The sequence below is a fragment of the Egretta garzetta genome, unplaced genomic scaffold (genome assembly GCF_000687185.1).
Source record: "Egretta garzetta isolate BGI_Z169 unplaced genomic scaffold, ASM68718v1 scaffold100, whole genome shotgun sequence".
In the NCBI taxonomy this organism is placed as follows: domain Eukaryota; kingdom Metazoa; phylum Chordata; class Aves; order Pelecaniformes; family Ardeidae; genus Egretta; species Egretta garzetta.
Genome location: NW_009258265.1, coordinates 488,874 through 512,824, shown reverse-complemented (window position 1 = coordinate 512,824; position 23,951 = coordinate 488,874). Strand labels below are relative to the sequence as shown.

The following is a 23,951-nucleotide window of genomic DNA, read 5'->3' as shown; positions in this document are numbered from 1 at the left end:
GCAGGCTGCAGAATGGCTAATGAGGGCACGGGAAGGCAGCACTGGGAGCTGAGTACAATTGATACAAATCAGAAGTGGCCTGGCTACCTGATGGGCTGGGAAATGAGAAGCAGGCTCAATTATTCAGTGAAGCTGGTTGGTGCTGGTGATTAGTACTCCCTCTGGTTTCCTTCTGGAAGGAGGAAAAGCTGTGGGATCCTGGGCACAGTTTTCCCCCTACAAACACGGGTTGGACCCTGGCACTGCTGCTTGTGACTTTCCACCTCTGCCCCTCTTTGTCCCTTCCCAAAAGGGCAAAGTCCCAGCAAATTATGGTCCGTATGATCCCTGGTTCAAGCATCACAGCTCAGCCAAGGGCCAGGAGCAAAATGATGTGGATCAGGGAATGGGGCTGAGGTCCCCAAGCTGTTGCGAATGCTTGGCAAAGCACCCACCTGCACCCAAATAGTGCCAGGGCAGGGATGGAGGGGCTCACTGATGCCTGGGGAAGTCTGCCGGTGGGAGCATCCCTACTGGAATGAGGTCCCCAGGCTCCCTTTCTAGCCCATCCCCAGCCAGCAGGATCCGTGCATGCTATTTCTCATTGTGGGTTAGGTGCCAAAATTTGCTCAAGGTACAGTTTGGGTGCAGGGAGCTGGGCGGGTGAGCGGCATTGCTGCAGTGGGGCGATGCCGAAGAAAGGGGTAAGACCCTGCTCAGGAACAGCCTTATCCCACCAGCAGACGGCAAGGACCCTCTATTTAGCAAGCCAGGTTGCTTTGCTCTTACCAGAAGCACCAAGATCATGGGCCCTTGGTAAATGTAGTCAGTGTAAACCCCCGCTCGCTTCCCAAACCAGCACCTGCAAGGCAAGGACAAGCGGTGTCAGGGAGATGTGGTGTTGGGGACAAGCCTGCAGTGTGAGTGACCTGGATTTATTCCTGTCCTCGCACAATCTCCGTGAGTGACTGTCTGTAGGGTGACAGCACTACAACTTAAACTGCTGCAGCCACTATGGAACCTGGGAACCTGGTATATGGAGGTGCATGGGGGCTTGTGGGGGTGGTCATGGGCCCCATACGGATGTGGGACAAGCAGGGACAATCTTACACACACACACAGGGCCGGCTTGGCTCTGTCCCCAGCAGACCCCGTGGTGTTTCGTGTCCTGGGAGCACCTCGTTGGGTTTTGTTAAATCCCTGCTGTGCCTGCACGTAGCACAGGGATGCTGCAGTCAGGGGACAAAACCAGCGCCAAAATCCAAGACCAGCTGCCGTTCATCTGAACGGGCTCTTTTTAACTTCCCAGTCCGTGTGATGAACTCTCGGGTGCCTGCTAAGTCTTCGATTAGCAAGTCCCCGTGAAAATGGCTCAGGCGGTGGTAGCTTATATCTCTGCTGGTAGATTAAATCCCAGCTCCATTTAGCAAACACATTGTAGGAGCTCTGGCTTAACCTCACCTTTTCCCCCTTAAAAAAAAATAAATCTCATTTGCCCTTTGAAGAGAAAAACGGAGCAGCAGGCGGCTGCGGGCAGGGCTCATGCAGCAGAAAGCCTAAAGGTGGGATAAAAGAAAGAATGGGAGAATATTATCTTTTTTTCCCTCCTGCCTTTTCCATGTACCCTGTCCAGGCAGGATCCGAGCCTGCCACAGCCCCTGGCACAACTGATCCCTGGGGAATTGGGATAGAAAGGAGAATGGGGAATGAGAGCAATCCGGCTCACTTCTCGTTGTCGTAGTACAGCTTCCCGATGGCCCAGGCGACGATGATGGGAAAGGGGATACCTGCAGGTGAACACACAGATGAGTCTCAGGGGTGCAACGTTGCCACAAAATTATGCCATAACAGGGATTTTCTCATACAGGGCAAACCACTGCAAATGCCATCCCCCTGCTCCTGGCAGCCTTTTTGCAGCTATTTGGGTGCAAGAAGGGCTGGAGCAGGGGATGGAGGTGGGCATCACCCATCACTACAGCCTGGGTACCCAGTGGGTGAAGGGGAAATCCTGGTACTTACACCAGCCAATGCAGATGAACATCCACTTGCGGAGCTTGTCTGTGGAGTAGGTGAGCACGATGGCTGTGTGCAGGTAGCAGCCCTCGCCGAACATCCAGAAAAAGTTGGTGACGTGGAAGTAATTGTAGGCGGCAGTGACCAAGCGGCACCAAATCTGCCGAGGGGGTTAGGAGGAGACATGGGGGGTGAAGAGCAGAGCTCCGTGTTATGGTGCTGAAACTGATGCACAGAGCAACACAGACCTCAGCAAAGCAACTGGACCCACGTTTCTCATAAGCCTGGGTTGTCCACCAGCCACCAGGCAGCCCTATTTGGGCCCTCAGCTTCTTTAATGGCTTCATATCTAGGATTCTCAAGCTCCCCGCACAACCCGGCCACTCCGGGCCAGGCATGGGCCAGCTGCCTGGCAGAGCTGCACCTACCACATTGCTCTCGTGCACCTCTGGGTTCATTGTGAGCTGCACCACAAACCATGTGGCATTGCGTAGGATGAAGGCTGTGATCAGGTTCCAGTGGATGATGTTCCTCAGGCACCGGATGCTCCTGGAGAAGAAGGGACCATCAGAGTCTGGAGGCTGGCCATGTGTGAGCTGGGAGACAGGGCTGTTTGGGGAGCTGAATATCTTTGTTGGGACCCCAAGGGCAAGCTGCTAGGGCCATGCCCTGGGTGAGGTGGGCAGGACCAAGGCCAGGAGGTGGAAGGCACCAAGGAGGACCCTCTGCCTCCATAACCCAGTGCTTTAAAAAAGCAGCAGGAGGAAAATAACCCTGAGGTAGGCATGATACCCTCAGACTGGAGAGCAATGGCCACGGGGGAAGATAAGGTAAAGCACAGGGGCTGGGTGTGTCCCCAGCCTGGGGCCATGGGGTGACCTCCTTGGGCTCGTCCCCCTGGCAGGAGCACAGCAGTGGCTCAGGGCACTCACCGCAGGCGCATGAAGAGGACGAAGGCCACGAGGAGGGCCCCCAGCGAGACACAGTGCCCCAGGTAGTTGATGATGACAGCGATGTGGTAGTGCAGCTTGCTCTTCTTCTGGCGGGGGCAGATGGGGAGGGGATCAGCAGCAGCCCCAGGTACCCCCACAAACCCACCTCCTGCACCACATCACCTCCGAGCACTGCGCCGCAAATTTTGGGCCCCTTTTCAAAAAGCAACTGAAGTTCACCCGGTGCAGGATGAGGGAGATGGGACTGGAAGGGCACATGGCTGGGGTTGAATGGGGCTAACATGGACAGAATAGGCACCAGCCTGGCCCTGCAAAGGGCTCTGGTGTTCCACATCCTACCCATCCCAGGGCAGCTCATGGTTGCTGCCCCTACATCACCCCTGCCCAGTGCTGGGACATCCCCAACCCATCGCCTGGGGAAATCCTGCTGTAATTCAGCCCAGCTGTGCCATCTGATGTCTCAGTTCATTCCCCATTGCCCTGGGGGCAGCTGAGAGGCTGGGATGAATTTGGGTAGAGGGAGCAGGGGATCTCAGGGAAGTGTGAGTGATAATTAAATTAATTGATCACGCCTCCTGTTAGGCACTCATCCAACTGCAATTAACTGAGTGAGAAAACCATTCCTGCAAGAGATATCAGCATCTTAAATACCAGAGGTGGTATCAGCTGCATGTGAACTGCCTGTGTCTCTGCTGAGGGGTGGCTTGACCTATGCGGGGGCTTGTAATTCTTGGTTCCCATTTTTTAATCCCTTTCCACTTCCTAAAGATCTCCTTTCTTACATTTCCAGGGGAAAAGGATGGGGTTTGCACTGAGTGTTTGTGTCAGGAGGGAGCTGGAGGGTGGTGGCTGGGGCTGGAGGCCATGCTGGTCTGCATCCAGCTGCCCTGGGGCACGGAGACCTCACACTGCAAATCCTCTTGGATTTTTAATAAGGAAGGAAACAGGCATGGCTTTATTTTTGGCAGGGAATGAAAATGCAAATCAAAAAGGGGGTCATATATGCTGCATGCAACCCTATATCTGGGGTGCTGCTGCATGCCCAGCCCACAGCTCGCTTGGGCCATTCCCGACCTGGATGCTGTTGCCCCTTCAAACCCTCATTTTCTGTCCCTCACCTTCCTGCCCAGAGCCCAGCTGAGGGGCTACCAAGGTCCTACCTCTTCACTGAGGATCTCCTGGCACTGGGAATAGTTGACCCGCGCTGCCCAGCTCCCGTTAGCGAGGCATTCCCTGTAACCATTATCTGAAAGAGAGGGCGCACGTCGAAGAGTTAATGGTGCGTGGGGATGGACACAGAGATGTGACCTGATGATCGTCACTGATGCAGGGGGGATGGCATCAGGCCAGTGGCATCTTCTGCTTTGAAGCCAGCACAGATGCTGCCTTGGTTGCAATTGCAGGACCAAAACTCCCGAAATATTTCAGACCCACCGAATGGCTTTGGGTCTGCACCAGCTCTGCCCCTCACCTCTGGGGACCCCGATGACTCCCACCACCGAGATGCAGCGGGAGCAGTGGAATTTTACTCCTTTTCCCCTCTGTGCCGTTTGCTCGAGCGATCGCATGCCATCCTGCTGCAACGGCAGTGAGAAATTTTCACTTCTCTCCCTGCATTAGGAGCTTTTTTTCACCTCCCAGCAAGGAGAGTGAGTGGCAAGGCTAATTGGGAAGGAATGGCCACGACAGCCCTGGAGCAATCTCCGATTAGCGTCAGTGCTAGGGTGATGCCAGCACTGGGGTGATGCTGGGCTTCTGCTATTAACAGGAAAATCCATGAGCTTCATCAGGGTGATGGGATGGGACAGGGATGGGAATGGCTCTTAGGCAGGCACAAGTACGCATTAATGCAAAGAGACTCCTGCAGTGGCATGAGAGGCACCACAGAGCAGGAATCGTATGCGTGTGATCTTCCGCTGCTGCAAAAACATGTGGGATGGAAAAATGAATGTTTTCTGTGGGAAGCAAGATGTTTCTTTCATCAAAAGCAGCACTTGGGTGGTCAGAAACTCAACTGGGTGCTTAGGAATGGCTCTGGGCATGTTTCAAGTGCCTTTACTTTGTCCCCTGCTCCCAGCACTTCATTGGCAGTGACAGCGCAGTCACCCGTGCCGGGAGGCGATGAGCCGCAAGGTCCCCCCATCCTTGCTCAGCTGGGAGTTGCAGACCTCCGTGCCACCTCGAACAGCAGAGCAGGTCACTGCCCTTCCCCCGTCCCCAAGATGGGGACACCAGCCCTCTCCCCCTTAACAGGGGCACGTCCAGGAGGACCTGCTGCTGTGAAACCACTTTCCCTGAAATCTGGGATGTGAAGGCTTTTCTTTTTTGGTTGATGCACAGAGAACCCCAACGAGCTCTATACCCAGAGATGCATTGTCACTTGTGCCCCCGCAGCCCCTGATGCACGTGGCTCTCTGAACTCCCCCATCCCTCATCCACCATGTCCCCACCATTCTGTTCATCTTACTCGTGGTGTTGTACCGCACGCCGTAGAAATATTCGGGGCAGGGGCGAGCTACCAGCAGTCCCACCGCACTCCGGGGCCAACACGTGCCGATCAGGTCTACTGAGGCGTTGCACTGGGGACCTGTGAGGAAAAAGGGTAGTGGGTTAGTGGAGGTCTGTGGGCCACTGTGTGCCACCTTCAGGCTGTTGAAGTGCCAAGGTTTGCCCAGAGAGCGGGGGCTGCCATCCTGGCTGAGCCGATGGGTTGCTGCAAGCTCATCTCCCAGAAGAGCCTCATTCTCAACAGGCAGATGCCAAACGGGATTTGTGCCAAAACTCCCCAATGGCTGGTTGATCCATCCTGGCCATGACTGTTGCCCTGGTCCTGTCCAAGCACCTGGGTTAAGCCTAGTTCTGGCATAAGCCTGGTCTTCTGACCTGGCTTCCCAAGTCAGCTTGGGGTTCCCTGGCACTGGTCTTCCAGCCCTGCTCCTTTCCTCAACCGTGACTTTGGCATCCAGCTCCGCAACAGCCAGCAATAAGCCAGATTTTCTCTTTCCCAGTGGTGGCTCCAGCCTGGTGCTGGTGGGACGTTCCTCAGAGCCCCTCCAACCCTCTCACACCTCCTGGCTGTACGATCTCCTTCCTAGCCATTCCCGTTAGTCTCTTTCAGCCTTTCCTGGGAAGAAAACTCCAAGTCTGCTGCTGCTATTTCAGATTTCAAGCAGTCCTTGTGTGCTTTTCCCAGCTACACAAGTGTGCTAACGTAGGCATTAGGTAGGCCAGATTGCAGGCTTTTTTATATATAATTTGTGTATATTTAGAACAACATGTACTGTAGCTAAATATATCCCAGCTACATCTCAAAGTGAGGTAGGAAGCACAATGGCTGTAATATCCATATAATACAGTCCTTGACACCCAGCAGATGGATGGGCAGCAGACCATGGAAGGGGCAGAGTTCAGTGCAAAGCACCCCTGGGTACTGGAGATGTGTGTGCTGCGGGTGCAGGGGTGGGCATGGCAGCATTCTGGCAAGCCTGGAAAGGCCGAGCAGCTCTTGAGGTGTGTCTTAACTGTCGTACAGCAGTCCAGTGGCTGCTCTAATTTGGGCTAGGGATTATTCTGTCCTCCCCCGTCTCTTGCTGTTTTCCACCAGGAGCTGAAGTTTCCGTAGCCTGGCTCTGCTGTGCGTTTGTATCACAGGGGGCCCTAATATGGCTGGAGATGTGTCTTGAATGCAAGTGGTGAATGGCATGTGGTGCTATCTTCATTTTTAAAAAAAAAAATAAATCAGTTCTTCAGGTTGGTTACATTTTGGTGATCATCTTAGAGCAGAAGTTGCATCCTTGAGCCTTCAGAGCAGCTTCGTTAGCCCAAGGGATTAAGTAGGCTGTTCAAGCATTTTTTGGCCTGGTCATGTTCCAGATAATATCTGAAATGGACACTGGATACTTTTAAGATGCAGCTGGACAGGGTGCTGGGCCATCTTGTCTAGGCTGTGCTCTTGCCTAGAAGGGTTGGACCAGATGATCCTTGAGGTCTCTTCCAACCTGGGATTCTATGATTCTATGATTGCCATTTCCTAAGACAAACCACCCCAATTCACAGCTCTCCGGGTGCAAGAACACTGCGCTTCCTCTCCACCCGGACTCGATGCTTGTTATTTGAATGCCATTCCCGAAAATTCCTGCGGATAGAGCTGGCTAAAGAGTGACCGAACAAAAAACCCAAAAATACTGCATTATTAATACGATGGAGGTTTTTCTGGGTAAATATTTATTTTCATTGATTATCTGAAAAATTGGCTCCTTGGTTTCTTGGGATGTTCTCAGAGCAAATTTTCAGAGCAAAGGAAAGGAGAGTTTTCATCAAACTTCTTTGCTAGGGAAAACAACTTCCAAGGCTGTGAGCTGGGGAAGCATCAGACCATGGTGAGCGTTACCTTCTGCCTTCCATAGCTTCTAGTGAGAAATTAATTTTAACAGTGACCTTTGCTTTTAGCTTTGCTAATGTGCATGGTTGCTGCAGCAACCTTCACTTTAAGTTAACTGTTTTAAGCCTGTATTTCTTGGGAAACAAGGTGCATTTAAGCACGTGCAGTGTGTGCATTTGTGCTTATCTGCATCCATTAGCATTTGTTGAGCTCTTTAGTTGTTTTGACCCAAATTTGACAGAGAAATAGAGGGTCACAGAAAGCGAAGCCCCCATTTAAAGTTTTATTATAATATTCATCCAAGTAGAAAAAAAAGACAACTGGTAATTGCTTCAGCTAAGGACAAAGTTAAATTGCAAGTGCTGTCCCTGTTGGCCACCTGGGAATCCACCTGGGTGAGAAGCTGCTTGAATAGGAAAAGCTTCAGCTGGAATAACTCAGCACAGAAAAATGGGGCTTGCACAGTGCTAATGCCCAGGGCAGCTCATGCAGTCATTGAAAACGCTCCTGTGACCGGTGGGGCTGAGCACAAACTCCATTTTCTCCCTGTCCCCTCCTGCCTCAGTTTCCCTCCTGCATCCCAGGGGCTGTGCTGGGGCACAGATGCAGGTTGCTTGGGGAGGACACGCAGGAAAACTCAGTAATTAAAAGTCAGCAGAGCTGGAGAGCGGCAGCAATGGTACTCTCCCATCAGTAAAACAAAACCACAGTGATGCCATTAGAAACCAAACCCAAGATAGATTCGTGGAAATGATGTGGTTGGACAAAGGTGGCATTGTTCCCTTATACGTCTGCTCAAGCCTGGATTTAATATCTCCATGTTTTTCCAAGGCACTTGATTTAATGCTGCTTGGCGTTCCCACTAAATATGGACACCCACCAGATGACAAAACGAGTGGATGGGCCTTGCAGTCCCACCATGGCAGGGACGTGGGGCGAGGCGGAACTTGGGTGTGGGTGGGCAGAGGCCAGGCTGTAGGAGGCTCCTGGGATGTCCCCCTGTGCACCGTAGGCTTTACCCCAGCACTGCTGTAGGCAGCATTTTGAGGTCTGTCCCACCAGTTTTTGATCCAGTGGGTGGCTGTCATATTTTTCCCGGGCTCCTACTGAGAAATGCTTGATGAAGAAAAGCTGCAGAAATTTTGCAGCTGCTGCTCTTCCCGCTCTCTCCAGCATATAGGGAAGAAAAAAAAAAAAAATCTCCCGCTGGGGAAGGGTTAAGTAAAACAGCGAAGGCGAAGAGTGCAGTGAGGGCTGTGAGGTCCTGTTTGCCCAGCAGGACCCTCTGCTCCAGCTGCTCCCCAGCGGCACATGGCTCCCAGCATTTAGAGCACTGTTTAGCATGGAAATGATATGTATCAGTGCTAAATGCTTTCATATCTGCTTTGTGGCCCATCCATATTTGCAGGGGGATTATTCTCCCAGGTTCTGCAGACATCTGCTCCAGCTTTCTCAGCACCGTTGGCTGCACAGACAGTTTTGGTTTTTGCAGCTTTACAGCAAGAAAGGTCAATGAATTTCCTACCTGCCCCCAATCCCCCTGATCTGGCTTCTTCCCACACAGAAACACGGCGTTGCGGGTAGGAAGGAGCTGCTCCTGCTTTGAGAACGGGAATGTGGCACAGGGCAAGTCACTCAAATCCCTTCTCACCCTTTTTCCTTTGGGTTGTGCTGCTCTGAAGCAATATAAAGCATTTCCTTTCTTCTGGAGGGAAAAAAGTGCCTGTCCAGGGACTTATACTGAGACAAGTAAGTCACAATAACTGTCTCAGGATAACTCTAGCAATATCCCTCCTGTTTATATAAACCACCCTTCTCCAGCCTGGTCCCACCGCTCTCAGAGGCCGCGGAGATGGCTCCAAGCTGAAGCCACTCAGCCATGCAAAGCCTGGCAGGGTAAAGCTCTCCAGTCCCAGCTGATATGCCAAAAGATTTTGAGTAAATTTAAAGAGGATGGAGCATGTTTATTCTGGGCCAGCACCACCAGACGTGTGGCCATGGTGCTCTTCAGCTGACTCCAGGAAGTCTGAAGTGTTATTGTACCATCAAATCATTGCTAGGACAGTATGAAGAGGACTAAAGCAAAGGTTGTGCTGATATAACGGTGCTGGTAAACATGTCCTTGTCTCACACCGGGCAAAGCTATGCACCAGCGCAGCGTCCTGGCTTGCTGCTGTGCCCCCAGCCACACTATGGCTGCTGGGAGGGCAAAGCCTCCCTCACCCTTGTGCAATGCAAAGGGGCTGGGAGAGACGATGGAAATCTGAATCACAGGCTCATTCCTGTGGTTGGGAGTGATGGGGTTATTTATCTAAGGTGTCTCAGGAGGCTGAGTAAGAGCTGGAAGGTGTTAGCTCATATCTCTGCCTGTCCTGAGCTCTTACTCAACCACGATTATCTCCGTCCATCCCTGATGTCCCTGGTGACTGCATTGCTCTGCTGCCTCTTGAGCAGCCTCTTGAGCCTCTGGCTCCTGGAGCCTGTGCCTGCTGCAGCATTTGCATTTGGTAATCAGGGCTTCATCTCCACATTTAATCAAAAGACACTTGCTGCAGCCAGCACGCAAAAGGTTGTTTGTTCCCCCCGGTGGCTCCACTGTACTGGTGGAGCAGAAGGAGCCATTTCACACTTTTTTGCCCCAAAGCAAGGGCCTTGAGGGGGATGCTCTTATTCCAAGGCACTGATGTGCCAAGGAGGGGTGGCTTGATTCCAGCTGCGGAGCCACTCAGGTGCTAAATGCTTAAGTAACACTTTGAGGCATTGAGGGAAATGGCATTGGGGACAATTTATGTTAACACAAGGTTGAAACTGGGGTGGTAGGGCTGCTTGCCTTCCCTCTGAGTCAGGGTTGGATGCTCAGTATGGCTGGGAGCAGCTGTGGTTGTCTCAAAATACTTAGATCCTTGCTCACACCCTACCTCCAGCACTGCTTTCGGTGGCATTCGTGTTTCTATTTATCATTGTAGGAGTCCAGTCCTTAAAAAATCCCAGCGACGCTCCCAGGCATTCAAGTGCTGTGATCCTCAATGTAAAATAATTACACCGGCTAATTAAGTGTTATGAGAGCAAAGCGTCTTTGTAATGAATTTTCGTCTTGTTGTTATCCACCGTCATTGACTGTCCCCTTGGGTCTTTGCAGCTATTCTGGGGAAGAATAAATAGGAGGCATCAAACCTAACTTCTGCCATTGGTATTTGATGCATCTGCTCAATGTCGTCACTTAAGAAGGATCCATAAACAGCTTCTGTGGGGCATATATACTTATTGAATATATAATGTAGAGGGTTGGGTTTGGGGCATATCTTGTTCTCCTGACACAACCCGTAGAGTGGTTGGGGTTGTGTCATTACCAAGCAGCAAGTGGTTTACTCCCTGGTATTGGCTGGGCTTTGCTGGTGGGTGAGCAAAGGAAGCATGATCCCTCGCTGGCAGAGTTTTCCTCGCAAAGGCTTCTAGTTTGGCTACGACGGAACAGAGTAGCTGGCAACAATTTTATGGCATCCAGTCCAAAGTGCAGTTTAACTGCTGTAGCTGCCGCTCACGCTGAGATGTGCCAGGACACTCCTTCCGACCAGAAAATCTCATCACCTTCCCTCCTCCACGACAATAAAATCTATGAATATATGAAAGTTTCTATCGACATCCCAATTTCCTAGATGATGGAGCAGAATGGCTTTATCGATACTTGTATACACTTAAAATGCTGTGATTTTACATATAGGTGAGTTGACATGTTTCGGTTCCCAAACCTGCCCCAGTATCACTGCTCTCCCATGGTGCTAAGTCCCTGCCAGGACTCATTGCTGCCTCTTTAGCCCCTGCTCAGCTCCTTCATTAGTATTTCTGCCTTGGTGGGAGAGATGCCAGCGAGGCTGAAGGGAAAAGAGGCGCCGATGTTGTTAATTTGACCTTTATGAATTTCAATTCAAGTCTCTCCCTGGGGGAGTCCGGGAGTGAATGAAACAGCAGCGGCAGGAGAAGGGGCTGCCGGGGCAGCGACGGCGGCTGGGGGAGCCGAGCTGGAGCGGGTGGAAAGTCTCTTTGGTCAAACTGTCACCTGCTGTGAAATGTGTTTCCAAACCTGTCTGATAAAGTGTCTGCGAAGGAAATGGTCTCATTGCCCGCTGCTCTCCCGTGCTTCTCAGCCACAGGCTTCTGCTATATCTGGACCAACTGGATTTGCTTTATTTAAATGCAAAGCCACGCTCCCTTTCCCCTCCTCGAAAAAACCTCCAGTTATAAAATAAAGACATTTCTATTCAGTTCTGCCTAGCTTTGGTGTCATTCTCCCTTGCTTTAGGTGAACTCGCAGTGGCAGGAAACATTTCTTCCCTGGGAAGGAATCAGCTGTGCTCCCCTCTCTCTCCTGAGCACACACACGGGGTTGAGGATAACAATTTATTGTGATAATAATTTAACAGCTTAAAGGAGTGAATCGTGCAGCCAGGACCAGCCGGGGCTGTTAGCAATTGGGTGCCAGCTCCTTGGGCTGATCCAAGCTTGAATGCTACGAACGGCAAAACAACCCCGTGAGCGCTCTGAGCTCGCTCCGCTCGAGTGCTTTCTGCTGGGCTGCTTTGGAAAAGCCTCATTTATTAACTAGGAAGACACTTTCCCATCTGCTCAGATTTCCTCTTCCTTCCCCTGGGAAGTGCCACAGTGGGAAGCGGTGCTGCAGCTGCAGGGGGATGCTTTGTCCCAATGGGTGGAATGACCTTGTCCCTCCCTGACGGGCTTTGTGGCAGGGCGAGGCGAGAAGCAGCTGCGCACAGACCCCGGGGAGCTGAAATCATCAGGAAGACACATTCACAATCTGAGGCAATCTGTAGGCTAGGAGCCCTTGGGACAGGCACCTATCCACCCTGGACAAGGATGCTGATCCTTGCTGCGTTCCTTTTCAAGCCTAATCTGGGAATTTTGTTGCTTCCAGATGTTTGGGGGTACAGCTGACCCGACTTCCCTAATGCACCACGTTAAACTCAAGTCCAGCCTGACATGATTTCTGCCTGCAGGAACAAATATTCACTGCTGCTGAGGGAAAGCGCCTTTCTGATGGAGTGGCTAACAGCGTGTGGATGCCCGTGTGTCCCGGCACTGGCCAACATCAGGGGCTCACTGAGAGGTATTTTTGATGCATACCTAAAATATCAGGTTGGACCATCGCGCCTGTGCAGGGAGCCTGAATGCCAAGGGACATCGCCCTGTGTTGAGGACAGTGTACTTAGAGGACGATGGGTAAATCAATGCTGATAAGAGGGCAGGAGAAGGGGGCTCTGTGGGGCTCAGCTGCTCCACTCCTTGCAATGAGGGTTTGCTTGCAATGCCTGCGCCCCGTGAGCCTGCTGAGCATCACCCTGGTCTGTCTCCACCACACTGCCATGAGCAGAGACCTTTCCAGCTTGGTGCATGCGCCTCGGAGAGTGCTGGCACCCTGGTGATATCACTGTCCAGCCATGCATCCTCATTAAAAAGTGTGAGATTAAATAACGAAGGGACTGGTGACCTGAGAGAGGAGGAGAGCCCATGCCGGGCTATTTTTCGGAGGAGGGATGTGCACGTGGGCACTCAGCAGGGCCCCTCCGTGCATCCAAGTGATGCCCTGCCGAGCCGCACGCTGGGCTCGTGTTATCGGCATGTGCCATTTCCCAAGGGTTACGCAGACATTAACAAATTAAGTCTCATGGCCTCGCTGCAATTCTCATTAGCGTCATCCTAACAACTCTCCATGTTAAATAGCCTCAAAACAAAGTTACAAGTTTTGTAAATATCCCTCCCTAGGAATCGCTGCCTGAATCAGGCAGGGCTCAAATGGACCCTGAGGACGAGGGCTGGCGCTGAGCTCCACTTACCAAGCAGCAGACATCAGACAATTAGTTTTGTCTCTACATCTTGTTCTAAGCCCACTCCTCGAGCTGGAAGCGGCTCTCGCATGTGCCAGCCCCATCCCAAATTAATGAGTTATTCAGGGATGACAGGTCGGATGTGTGGAGGCACTGGAGATTTTGCAGATCTGAAGCCTGGCATGTTCTCCCCTGTCCCAGAGTGATGGGCACTGAGGTGTACTAAATCCTGCTTAGATTCATGCTAATAAATCCCTACTGAGCAAAGCCCCATCCTCGCAGAAAGCAGCACCCACTGCTTGAGGGCGGTGGCGATTGCAGGGCGCATCCGTCAGCAAAGCCATGGCAGAAATTCTGCCCCCTCTCTGCCCTCTCTCCTGGGTTCAGGAGATTCCAGCGCTGGGTGGGAAAGGCCGTGAGCTGGGCAGGAGGAGCTCCAGGACCTGCCCGCCACCTGGCTCCTGCCACCGGCCGGTCTGCGCATCACAGAAAGCCCCTGCGGTGCTTGGCCAGTGCTTCTGCGGGACTGAGCCCACCGAGCTGGACACATGTTGCACCGGGGAAGATGATTAAGAAGAAAACAAATGCCATTTATCACCACCTGACATGGCTGAAGACAACCACCTTGCTAAGCAGGGTGATGAAGCCTTCAGGGAGCAAAGCTTGTGAGTGATCACCAGGTTTCTTGTCTGCACAGTGCCCAGGTCAGAGGCACACGGGCATTTCCATTTTGACCGGCAGCCTTGCTTTCCCTTGGCTTTCTGCCTCCTTTTCCCAGGCTGAGGGTGCTCTGGGGATGCTCCTTGCAGGGCTGTGGTGCCCTGGGCTCAGCCAGGCATGGAATCAGCCGGTGCCAAGCTGTAATTTTTTAAGAAGGAGTTTTTAATGCTGCTGTTAATGGGAGCCGGGTGGCAAGCAGCCATCCGTCCGTGCCGGGCCTCTGTGGCCATCCGTCACCCTGATGGAGAGAGCTGCTCTGAGCAGCAGGGACCAGGGCAAGCCGGGCAAGTGCTTGGTGCCGGCTCTGGTCTTCATTCAATCGTGGGAAAATGAACTCTGAAGCATCCCTGAGCTGGGGAGGACTTTTCTCCTTGTCCCTGTGAGCTCCTCTCCTCTCCCTCAGCCAGCTTTCCTCCCCCAAAACCTGTCACTGAACCAGACCTGTCACTGCTGAGGTGACATCCAAGTCACGTCTCGGATATAGGCTAAAAGCCAGTTTTGGCACAAACACGTCTTGGGCCTGAGCCGGTTGGATGCGCAAACCCGTGTACGGGCGTTGAGCAGGAGTAAGCTGCCCATGGCCCTGCTGGTCTCACCCAGCTTGGCTGAGCCAGCCCTGGCCATGGCCACATCCCCAGAAGCTCCTCGTGGCTGGTGGCCTCCCAAAGTGCTTAACGACACACATCTAGGAGCTCTGGGGGACGGAGGGTGGCCAAGCCCTGAGCACGTGGTGGCCACGCTGCGCCGGTGATGTGGTTTCCAGTTGTCACCCCTGGGCAGGAGGATGATGGGGGGGATGGGCATAAGAGACAAAGGTCCTGGTGTCCCTGGGCATGGCAGCATGGGAGCAGGGGCCAGGCAGATGTCTCTTTGCCCACCTCCCCCTAGAGCCCAGCCCAACATTTGTTTTCTCTATTTTTGCTCTCCTGAGCTCTGCATTTCTACCTGTTTCGACGCAGCCTCAGCACGTCCCACTGCCCTCCGAAAAGGAGCTGGGCAGCTGCAGATCAGGCCAGAGACACCGCCCTACCCCTTCTTCCAGCCACCCCTGCCACCGGGGTCCCCTGGGGATGGCGAGAGTGGGCTGGGGACACAGGACACTCACCCGTGTGGTTTGTGACAGGCGGCAGGCTCTCACAGTACTGCTCTTGAATGGAGGCTGCAACTGGGCTATCCCGGAGGAGAAACGCCTGCACAGGGAGAGAGCAGACCACAGGCAGGTTATACGGGCAATATGCTGCTTCCCCAGCCCCCGAGCCCACCCTGGACACGGCAGCAAGCGGGTCAGGTCTGAGCTTGTCCATGTCTGGGTGGGCGCCATCCCCAAAGCTGCATGATGGCCACATACCCATTTGCAGGACAGGTTTCCCAGCCCAGAGGAGCTGGGCTTATCCAGTCTGGGGCTGTGAGACTGATGCTCTCTGCTCTGTTTCCCACCCACCGATCCCCTCCTGCCCCAAATATCCCCCTCAGCAAACCATACCGCAGCCCTGCACAGCCCCTGCCAGGCCACAGAGCTTCTGCTATTTAGCAATTTAATCAACACTTATAGTTTTAGCATCTTTGCATCCTGAGAGCAGGCAGGGGAAACATGATGAGCCTGACACCACGCTCAGATTTTCAATACCTTATTAAAATCACAGCCTTGTAAGCTGTCAGTGGGAAGATGTTAATACACGTCCTTATGGAGATCTGATCCACAGTCAACCGGGTCTGGCTAAAGCCTTTTTTCGGGAGAAGGGCTTGTTTGCAAGCACTGCCATTCCTATTGCATTGGGAAGCATTGACCAGGATCTATCCCATCCCTTCTCCAGAGCATCTCCCGGGCAGTTCTGCAGCTCTGCTGGAAGTGAAAACCATTGACTCCATTTATGTGGGGAGCTATTTTGGAAAAGCTACTTCCGAATTGTGATGTCTTTGCAGAAGTTTGGGGACACTAAACCCAGGGAAGGCAATTGGAAGTGGAAGACGGCAGGAGGACGGTGCCGTTAGACCCAAGGCTCACCCGGGAGGCAGATGGAAGAAGGAGGGGACCTGCTGTTTTGCAAAACACACAAGTTTCTACCAGAGCAGCTGCCCATTTTCTCCTCCAGCCTGGAGAGGGTGACACGGTGACATCCCCGCTGCGCCAGGGATGGGTGTTGATGGTGGATGAGGCATAACTCCACTTCTCTCACCCCAAGCCTGCCCTGCAAGGACTGACTGAACCCTTTGGAGGAAAGCTCGCTGCCGACTGATTGAACGGCAGAGCCGTGCCCCGAAATAGGAGCACATGCAGATCCCTTGGGAAACGCAGACCTGAGCCTGGAGGCAGGAAGGGCTGCAGCCTCCTCTGCTTGCACGGGGGCTCCCAGCTCCCTGGGGCGGTGGGCTCAGACGCCGCCCTGTGCTGAGCCAATAAAATGAACAACAACCTCTGTGCTCCCCACTGGCCAGGCTGGTCCCTAGTGCCTCAGCTCCCTTCCCAAGTGCCATTTACCTGCAAAACTGCTCTGGGTAGGGAGGAGACCTCTCAGCCATATAAATGCTGGCTGCTCTTGCTAGCACACCCAGCAATCCCCTGCACCTTACCAAAGCATTAGCAGGATTTATTCAGACACAGAGACAAGCTCGGCACCCACTTGCTCTTTTCCAAACAACTATTTACTGCCTTGGGAAGCTGGTTTTGACAGCAAGAGAGATGTCAGGCAGACGTACAAATGGAGCTGAGAATAGCTTCCTTGTTATGACTGCTCCAGATGGTGCAGGGGATACGGCAGCTAAACTCTGCCCCGAGAGCGGGTGCTGTGTGGGGCTCCCGTTGTGCTGGTCCTGCAGGAGCCGGGCACCTCCAGGGTCTCTTTGCCAAAGGCTAAGACCACCCAAACTCCAGACGTGGGGTAAGCAGGGTGTTGTAGGGTCAGCTCCCCTCTGCATTGGTGCCCGCAGCTGGTGCCCGCCAGAGCCGGTGGCTCTTTGCATGGGCATCTGGGACAAAAGAGTTCCTCCCCAACGGGGCCAGGATGGTTTGCCTACCTGAACAGGCTCTCAAGTGTTAATTGGACATGTTTCTCCTAATCGAAGCCTGCTCCAGCCTGGCAGTGCCTGTTCTCCTTCCAGGCACAGGGAGAGGTCTTGGCACTCAGCAGCAACATGGACCAAGCTACAGCTAGAGGGGGGTATGGATGCAGTGCAGTCTCTAGCTCTTCACAGGCTTTGTAAATGAGCTGAAACCACTACAGAAGGAAGAAAGAAGGAAAAAAAAAGGTTCCCCAAAACACAGCAAACCCTAACAGCTTTTTCACCAGGCTCTGAGCCTTGCCTCACTGCAATGTGGCCAATGCTCTCAACAGAGGCAGAGGGGTTTTCCCCACTCCCGTCAGCCCCAGCTTGAAGGGGAAGGTGGCAGCTCCAGGTGGATTTGCACAAGCCAAGAGCATCCTGATCTGGTACCCTGATGGTCGGGCTCTCGTCTGTGTTTTGGCCTGTGGGGGTTACTTTAACCCCTCACCAGGCTTTGTGGAGAGACTAGGTCAAAGCTCCGTCCTTGAACAGCTTCGCCTGCCAGAGCATTGCTGCCGTAAGATGCCACATGGTGCCCAGCAGGTCCCAGCCTGGCCGGGCTGGAGCCAAGCATGCCTCAACAGCCCCGAAACGGCGGTGGGTCGTGCTCAGGCCAGAGAGGGGCTGTGTCCGTCTGCCCTTTCGGCCCTGCTTTGACATAGGCTACGTCAAATCATGCTCTGCAGTGAAGAACTCCTCTGCGACCTCTCTCAGACTGCCAAAATCCTGGAGAGCTTCAGCTGAGCGTTCAGCTGCACAGGGAAAGGAAAGCAATCTGCTTTTCTAGAAGCAGCCGCTTTGCACAGAGGTCCCGGTCAGCCCAGGGAGTTGCTCCCACGGGGACGATGGTTCTGTTGGGAGCTGCACGGGGCCCCGGGAGGCCCCCAGGCTGGCAGCAGCTTCTCTTCCATCAGGAGCCACCAATGGCTCCACCGCTGTTGCCTCAGAACCCACCCAGCTCCCTTCCAGGCTCTGCTAACGTCTCCATTTTACACACAGGGAGGCATCGCAGCAGACGCCGATGGCACTGGGTTAGCCCGGGACCTCACGGAGCAGCGTGCTCCTTCCTTTCGCCCCCTCGTTTCTGCAGTGGGATCAGCCGTCCCCCTCCAGTCCTCACTGCATGGCTCAGACACCAAAACCTGATGCTGCTCCAGCGTTTACTGCATCCCACACGCAGCAAACACCAGCTGCAGTCGACGTCCCACCACCCATGGAGCCAAGGCTGTCCCAGAAGGGAAACTGAGGCCCTGAGTACTGAGGTCGCTCAGGCTGTGCTGCACCCTGGGGAGCAGGTTGCTCCTATCTGGACCCACCAGCCGTGTCCTGATGCGATGCCATGATCCGATTGGTTTTTTGGAGCCCACAGGGGGCACAGGGTGGCCGGTCTCCTGGGCCAGGAGACGCAGTGCAGAGGGCTGAGGTGGTGTCAGCTCTTTGGGATGAGGAGGCTGGGGGTATCGCTGCTGGTATGGGTGTGAGCAGCAAAATTACACACACACACACACACACACACACACACATATACATGGCATCAATCTCTCTGACCTGCCATTGACCCAGCAGCAAAATTCAATTAATAACAATTAGGAATTAAAGTCCCCCTGCAGTGCTTTCCCTCTCCAAAGAAATCCACAGATACTAATTAATACATTCACATCCAAGTCAAACATCAACCCCCCTGCCCCAGACTACCCAGAGACAGGCTTGTCCCCCCTTGATATCTTATTGCCTCAAACAAGATCGGATCTGCGTGGCAGGAAGGGCTGACAGTTCTGAGCAGCGAGATAGATGGCTCGTAGCCTAATTAGCGAGGCGGGGGGAGCCGGTGGCTTCGCACGAAGCTGGAGAAGTCAGTGGGACTGACGGGTGGTGATAGCCACTGAGAGCCCCCTGGGAGGCGTGGCCAACAGTAGCCATTCTGGAGTTGTCCTTGCTGTAGGGACCTTTCTCACCCCTTGGTTCTGCTCCCCACCTTGGCTGGGCTTGCTGCCCCCTGAGACACTTGATGTGGAAGGATAACGAGCTCCTGGGACATACGGGCAGGGGAAGGGCTGAGCACATCCCCTCTGCCTGGGACCTTTACTGAGGTTGCCCTGGGTGTCAGGCTGGGATCGAGCCTGCTCTTGGCCCCGAGCCTGCAGGAAAAATGTGCCAGACTTTGGGTGTTAAACACAGTGAGAGTTAAAGGAGCTGGATGCCAACCTTGGACAGCAGAGCAACATCGGTGGCGCAGGTTGGGAGGGCTCAGAGCAGCATGTCTTGCCAACACTGTTGCCATGGGCTGGAGGTGGCCTTGAAAAGCCTGACCAAAAGAGCTGCCCCTTCACATGGGCTTGGCAGTGGCCACGTTGCCTCCAGCCCCTGCTGCCCAGCCCTCCCTGTCCCCTGCCTTCACTCCGCTGTGGGGGATCTCTTTACCCTTGTCTCCTCTCACTTCCAGGCACTGTCTTCTGCAGCTGCTGAGCCTCCTACCGCGTCCACCTTGAGGGCTTTCAGTTGGAAAAGTCCCATCTGCAGTTCAAGCCATGAAGGAAACCCCCAGGGCGCATCTGGCCCATGAAAGACCCCTCTCCAAGCCCTTGCCTTAGCCCTGACGGTGACCTGCTTTCCCACTCCCTGAGCTCAAGGTTTCTCTGAGCCCCCCACTTTATTAACAAGCACCCTGGTGCTCCTTCACTTGCTTTCATGCAAAGCCACATCAGAAGCCCCGCTGGTGTCAAGGCATTGAGGCAAAGCGCAGGCAGCAGCCCAAGGCTCAAAGCAGGAACCACAGGGGGATTTGCTGTGGCTGATGTTACTTGGGGAGAAGAGCAGGCAGCAAGAATGCCTCCATCTGGCATTAAAATCTGTGAATTTATTAATTTAGCCATATTAGAGGGGCAGCCCCCATCATGTGTAGACAGGATTTGGTGTGAGTATTCTGTTTGGAGTCTCTCTTGGAGCATGCGGGATGCAGACCCTAACAAAAGAATATCAATCAGGGCTAAATGAATGCTCTGTAAAACCTGATTTATGAGCAATTAAAGGTTTTCCTGGATTACGGTCTGGTCTCGCTGCTTGCCATAAATAATTCTGACTTCGTTTATCTATAAAAAGGGGAATAGATGTTTGGGGACAGGTGAAAAAAAAAATAATGGCATTGGGATAGCAGAAGCTAAAGGCACAGACAAGCTGGGGAAGGGGACACTGCATGGATCAAAGCGGCTCTTATGGCACCTGGATTTGCCAGGGCAAAGGCTGCTGAGGAAGATTGGAGTGATGGGCACAAGCGCACAGGAGGGATGTTTTTCTAAGGTGGTTGTATTTTACTCTCCTGCAGATTGTACACGTGGGACCCGTGTGCATTCACACATATCTGCATTTTGGGCTTGGAGATTTGTTTTCTCCAGCTGCCTCCCAAGACCCACATCTCAGCTGCTCCAAGCCCCCCATCACCTTTTTAGGGTCGTACCCTGGCCTGAACATCCACCACTTAATTCACCTACAATTTTCCTCCAGTTTATCCGCATTCACAGCTAGGGAAAGCTTGGTCACACCAAAGCTGCAGATGCCATTGCCTTTCCAGGATGAATAGTAGAGGATTTCAGGGTGGAAGAGGGACTATGATCTGCAAAAGTCCAACACCCTTTGCCCTCTGCCATCTGAACGGAGGCGATGGCTTCTGGGCGGGTGACTCATTGATAAAGCAGGACACTCTGCGGAGAAGGAGAGTCTCTCCTATCAGCTCAAAATACAGTTAGGGAGAAAAGGAAAAACAACAGATGGGCCCCTGGGTATGTTAGATCGTCTTCAGAAAGAGCCACCCGCTCATGAGTGACAGCTCTCAAACGTTGGACAACAGCTCCTGGGCTCTGTTTGTTGAGGGAACCCCATGCTAATGATTTGTGCTTTCCCTTGGGTCCAAATACCGTTCTCCAAGATAAAATGATGCAGCCTCTCTAAATGCTGCAGCCTTGGACCTCAGGTTGAGCTTGTGGCTCACAACAAACTTCTGCGCCAGCCCGGTGCAGGATTTCTGGTGAGCAGACTGTATTTCAGGGCAGGGTTGAGCCGGCCGTGCGGGCTGTTCTCATTGTATTTCTATAGCTTCATCCTATGGCGATGGAGCAGCTATTCTGGGAACAGGCTGTGCCATTTCCATTCACTTCTTCACTGGAGCTGCGAAACCACGGGGATGATTTCATACACACTGAATCGACTCTGGCTTTTAAGGAAAGCAAGGACTGGAAGAGATCCCCGGGGTCAGCATGTCCTGCTACTGCAGCTCCGCATCTTATGCAAGGATTCGAGCAGCGAAGGGGTAGGGGGCTGGTTTTTGGGCTTACTGCTGCTGGAGCTGATCAAGGGAGAGGGGAAACTACCCCACCCCCAGCATCAAACTCTGTTTTTTTCATAAAATGCTTTTGCAAACAGTTTTATCAGGCCCAGAAATGTCATCAGTTCCTGACAGAGCTGCAGGGGAACTGTTTCTTTTTAACCACTTGTTTAGTTTGTTTAAATGACTTGCAGGGTGCCAGAGAGCATTTTGCAGCAAGTTTGGCTGCCTGTCTCCTGGTCTGTCTGTCCGACCCCCTGAGGGACATCTACCCAGCAAGGCAAGGTGGACAAATTGATGCTAAACTGGAGCTGCTGGCCTGAGGCATGGGGAACACCTTAGCTGTGCCAGCCCAGGGATCTGCAGCCTGCGAAATTTGCCCAAGCAGGGGAGCTGGGCTGCTGCAGGTCTGTGTGCTCGCAGGCTGGACGCTGCTGTGGGTTTGCCTGGCTGCAGGGACATGCTCGCCTAAGGCTGGAATTCCATCGTCCTTTAGCCCATGCTGTCCCCAGGAGAGGGTTGGGATTGTGCTGGAAAAAGGTCGGAATTTTGAATGCATATATTTATAAGAAAAAATAGATAGTTTTACTGCAAAGGGGTGTTCTGTATATCAGGTGTTTCTTGTTGGAGCTGCCTGGGAGAGGCTTCTCTTTGCTTGGGCTGGGTTTTGTGACCCCCTCCTGGTCCCAGCCCCAGTGCAGGGGTGGTTTTGCTCTCAAACTCTGGAAGCTTTTTGAGGATTTGCTCCCCCGTCTTCACAAGGAGACCGTCCTTGGGGAATACCTAGGGATAGCTAGGGAAACCCTGGAGCCTGAGGAGGTTTAGCAGAGGATGGGAGCTGTGTCTCAGTACCTTTGGGCTTTTTTTCTGGCCGCTTTTTGCTCACACAGTAGCTATCAGGAGCTATCATGTTTGCTTGGCTGTCCCCATCTCAGACCCTGCCCCTATTGCACTGAGTCTGTGGCTTTGCCAACAACGGTGTCCCCACATATTGGCCAAGAGGGGACCTGGGGTGGGAGGGAAGAGATCCTGCCCTGTCTCACCTTCATTTCTTACACTGGAACCAAACAAAACCTGAACCAGAGGATATAACGGCAAAAGAACTCCTATAAAACAGGATTAGGGGTGTGCAGTTATAGGAGAAAGCAGCTGCTCAGAAAAGGAGCTTTAAAAAGCAACACCAACTTGGCAAGGAGGTCGCCTGGCGCCTATCAGCTCTTCTTATTGCTTAGGTGAGAACTTTCCTATCCCAAAGGTGCAGCTGAAACCTCCTCCCTGCTCCTACCACCTGCGATGCACGGTGAGAAACCAGCCCGCGGGGTACGAACCACAGCGGTGCTGACGGGGAGGGCTGACCCGCCGCTTTTTTGGCCGTTTTAACTCTGCAGTCGCAACGGGGCCTCTGAGACGGCATTTTGCAGCGAGCCAGGCAATTTTTTCCTTTTAGCCCTCTTGACACGGAGGTTTAATCAAAAACCTGATCATTTCGTTTAACTGCCTACATAGGTTTCTTCAAATAATACTCAAGATTTCACCGGACACCTTTTCATCTCCTCGTTTCCCCAGGGTTTAGGATTTAAACATGCCTTGGGCTGGGAACATTTCCTTTCTTGATGAGCCCTCGGGGAGGAGGAATATTGCTTCTGACAAAGCATTTGCATCTTGTGCAGAGCTGCAAAATTAGCAGTGGCTACAGTTCCACAGCGAGCAATTCAGAGAGATTAAGTCTTGTGCTTTGCGGGTGGGGGGAAAAGGAGAGGTTTCTTTAGGAAATCAATGAAGGGGGGTACAGTGAGGCATTGCATTTGTGTTGTCCCCATCCATCACACCCCCAGAGTGGCCGTCCCCTCCCAGCAGCCTAAGGGAAACTGGTGGCAGCTGGTTTTACTGGGAAGTGTGAGGCGGGGAGCTGCTGGGCTGTGCTCAGGAGGACCTGGCTGTGTCCCCCCACCTATAATGATCCTTTCATTGACTCCAGCCCTCTCCCTGCTGGTTTTTGGGCATCGTGAGCTCTTGCCAAGCCCCTGTACCTCAACTGGAGGAATTCTCCTGGGGGCTCTTTGTGTAGCAGTTTCCCCGTTTACTTTTCCCTTCCTTCAAAGCAATGGAAAAGTCACTGCGGAGAAAGCAAGCGGTGCAGGGTGCGGAGGGGCGATGGGGAGGAAGGCAGAAGGGCCCTTCTAGGAGAAGAAGACTTAAAAGCATCTTACCTGCAGGAGGAGGAGGAGGAGGGCAGGACGTAGGCTGGGCACCATCCTTAACCCCGGGGCATGGCTGGCAGCGCTCCCCGCTCCCGCTGGCTCCTTCTGCCCTTGGGGACAAAATCCTCCGGGAGCAAATCCTCCGGGCGAGCGCCGGGGCTGCCGGCGGCGGGCCGGCTCCTGCCTTTTTTCGGGCGACCGCGGGGGCGGCGGGCGGCGGGCCGGCTCCTGCCGCCCTCCCTTCGCCCTTTAGAACCTCCCTCGGAGCCGGCCCTCGGCTTCCCCCCTTCCAGCTCGCCCGGCGACGGGCTACATCCCTCCTCACCAGCCTCCCACTCCCCCCTTCTCTCCCTCCTCCTCTTCCTCCTCCCCTTTTCCTTCCTCCACCTCCCTAGTGCCTTCCAACTCTATTTATTTTTTTTTCCTTTCTCCTTCCCTTCCTCAGCATCTTTCGCAGCAGAAACTTCCCACCGGCCCAGGGATCCCCACCTGCCCCCCCGCCCC

The 23,951-nt window shown here is 53.4% G+C and overlaps 1 protein-coding gene across 1 annotated transcript in view; it reads right to left on the bottom strand.

Moving 5' to 3' along the window:
* CRHR1 (corticotropin releasing hormone receptor 1) overlaps nucleotides 1-23,531 on the bottom strand; it is a 27,698-nt gene extending 4,167 nt beyond the window's left edge. The window contains exons 1-9 of the mRNA XM_009648141.2: nucleotides 23,457-23,531; nucleotides 14,992-15,076; nucleotides 5,413-5,532; nucleotides 4,106-4,191; nucleotides 2,925-3,031; nucleotides 2,421-2,541; nucleotides 1,999-2,152; nucleotides 1,706-1,766; nucleotides 769-841 (exon numbers count right to left, since the gene is read on the bottom strand). Coding sequence (XP_009646436.1) covers nucleotides 769-841; nucleotides 1,706-1,766; nucleotides 1,999-2,152; nucleotides 2,421-2,541; nucleotides 2,925-3,031; nucleotides 4,106-4,191; nucleotides 5,413-5,532; nucleotides 14,992-15,076; nucleotides 23,457-23,501 — 852 coding nt within the window. The 5' untranslated portion in view covers nucleotides 23,502-23,531. The remainder of the gene's footprint in view (nucleotides 1-768; nucleotides 842-1,705; nucleotides 1,767-1,998; nucleotides 2,153-2,420; nucleotides 2,542-2,924; nucleotides 3,032-4,105; nucleotides 4,192-5,412; nucleotides 5,533-14,991; nucleotides 15,077-23,456) is intronic.
* Between the last annotated feature and the right edge of the window lie 420 nt (nucleotides 23,532-23,951).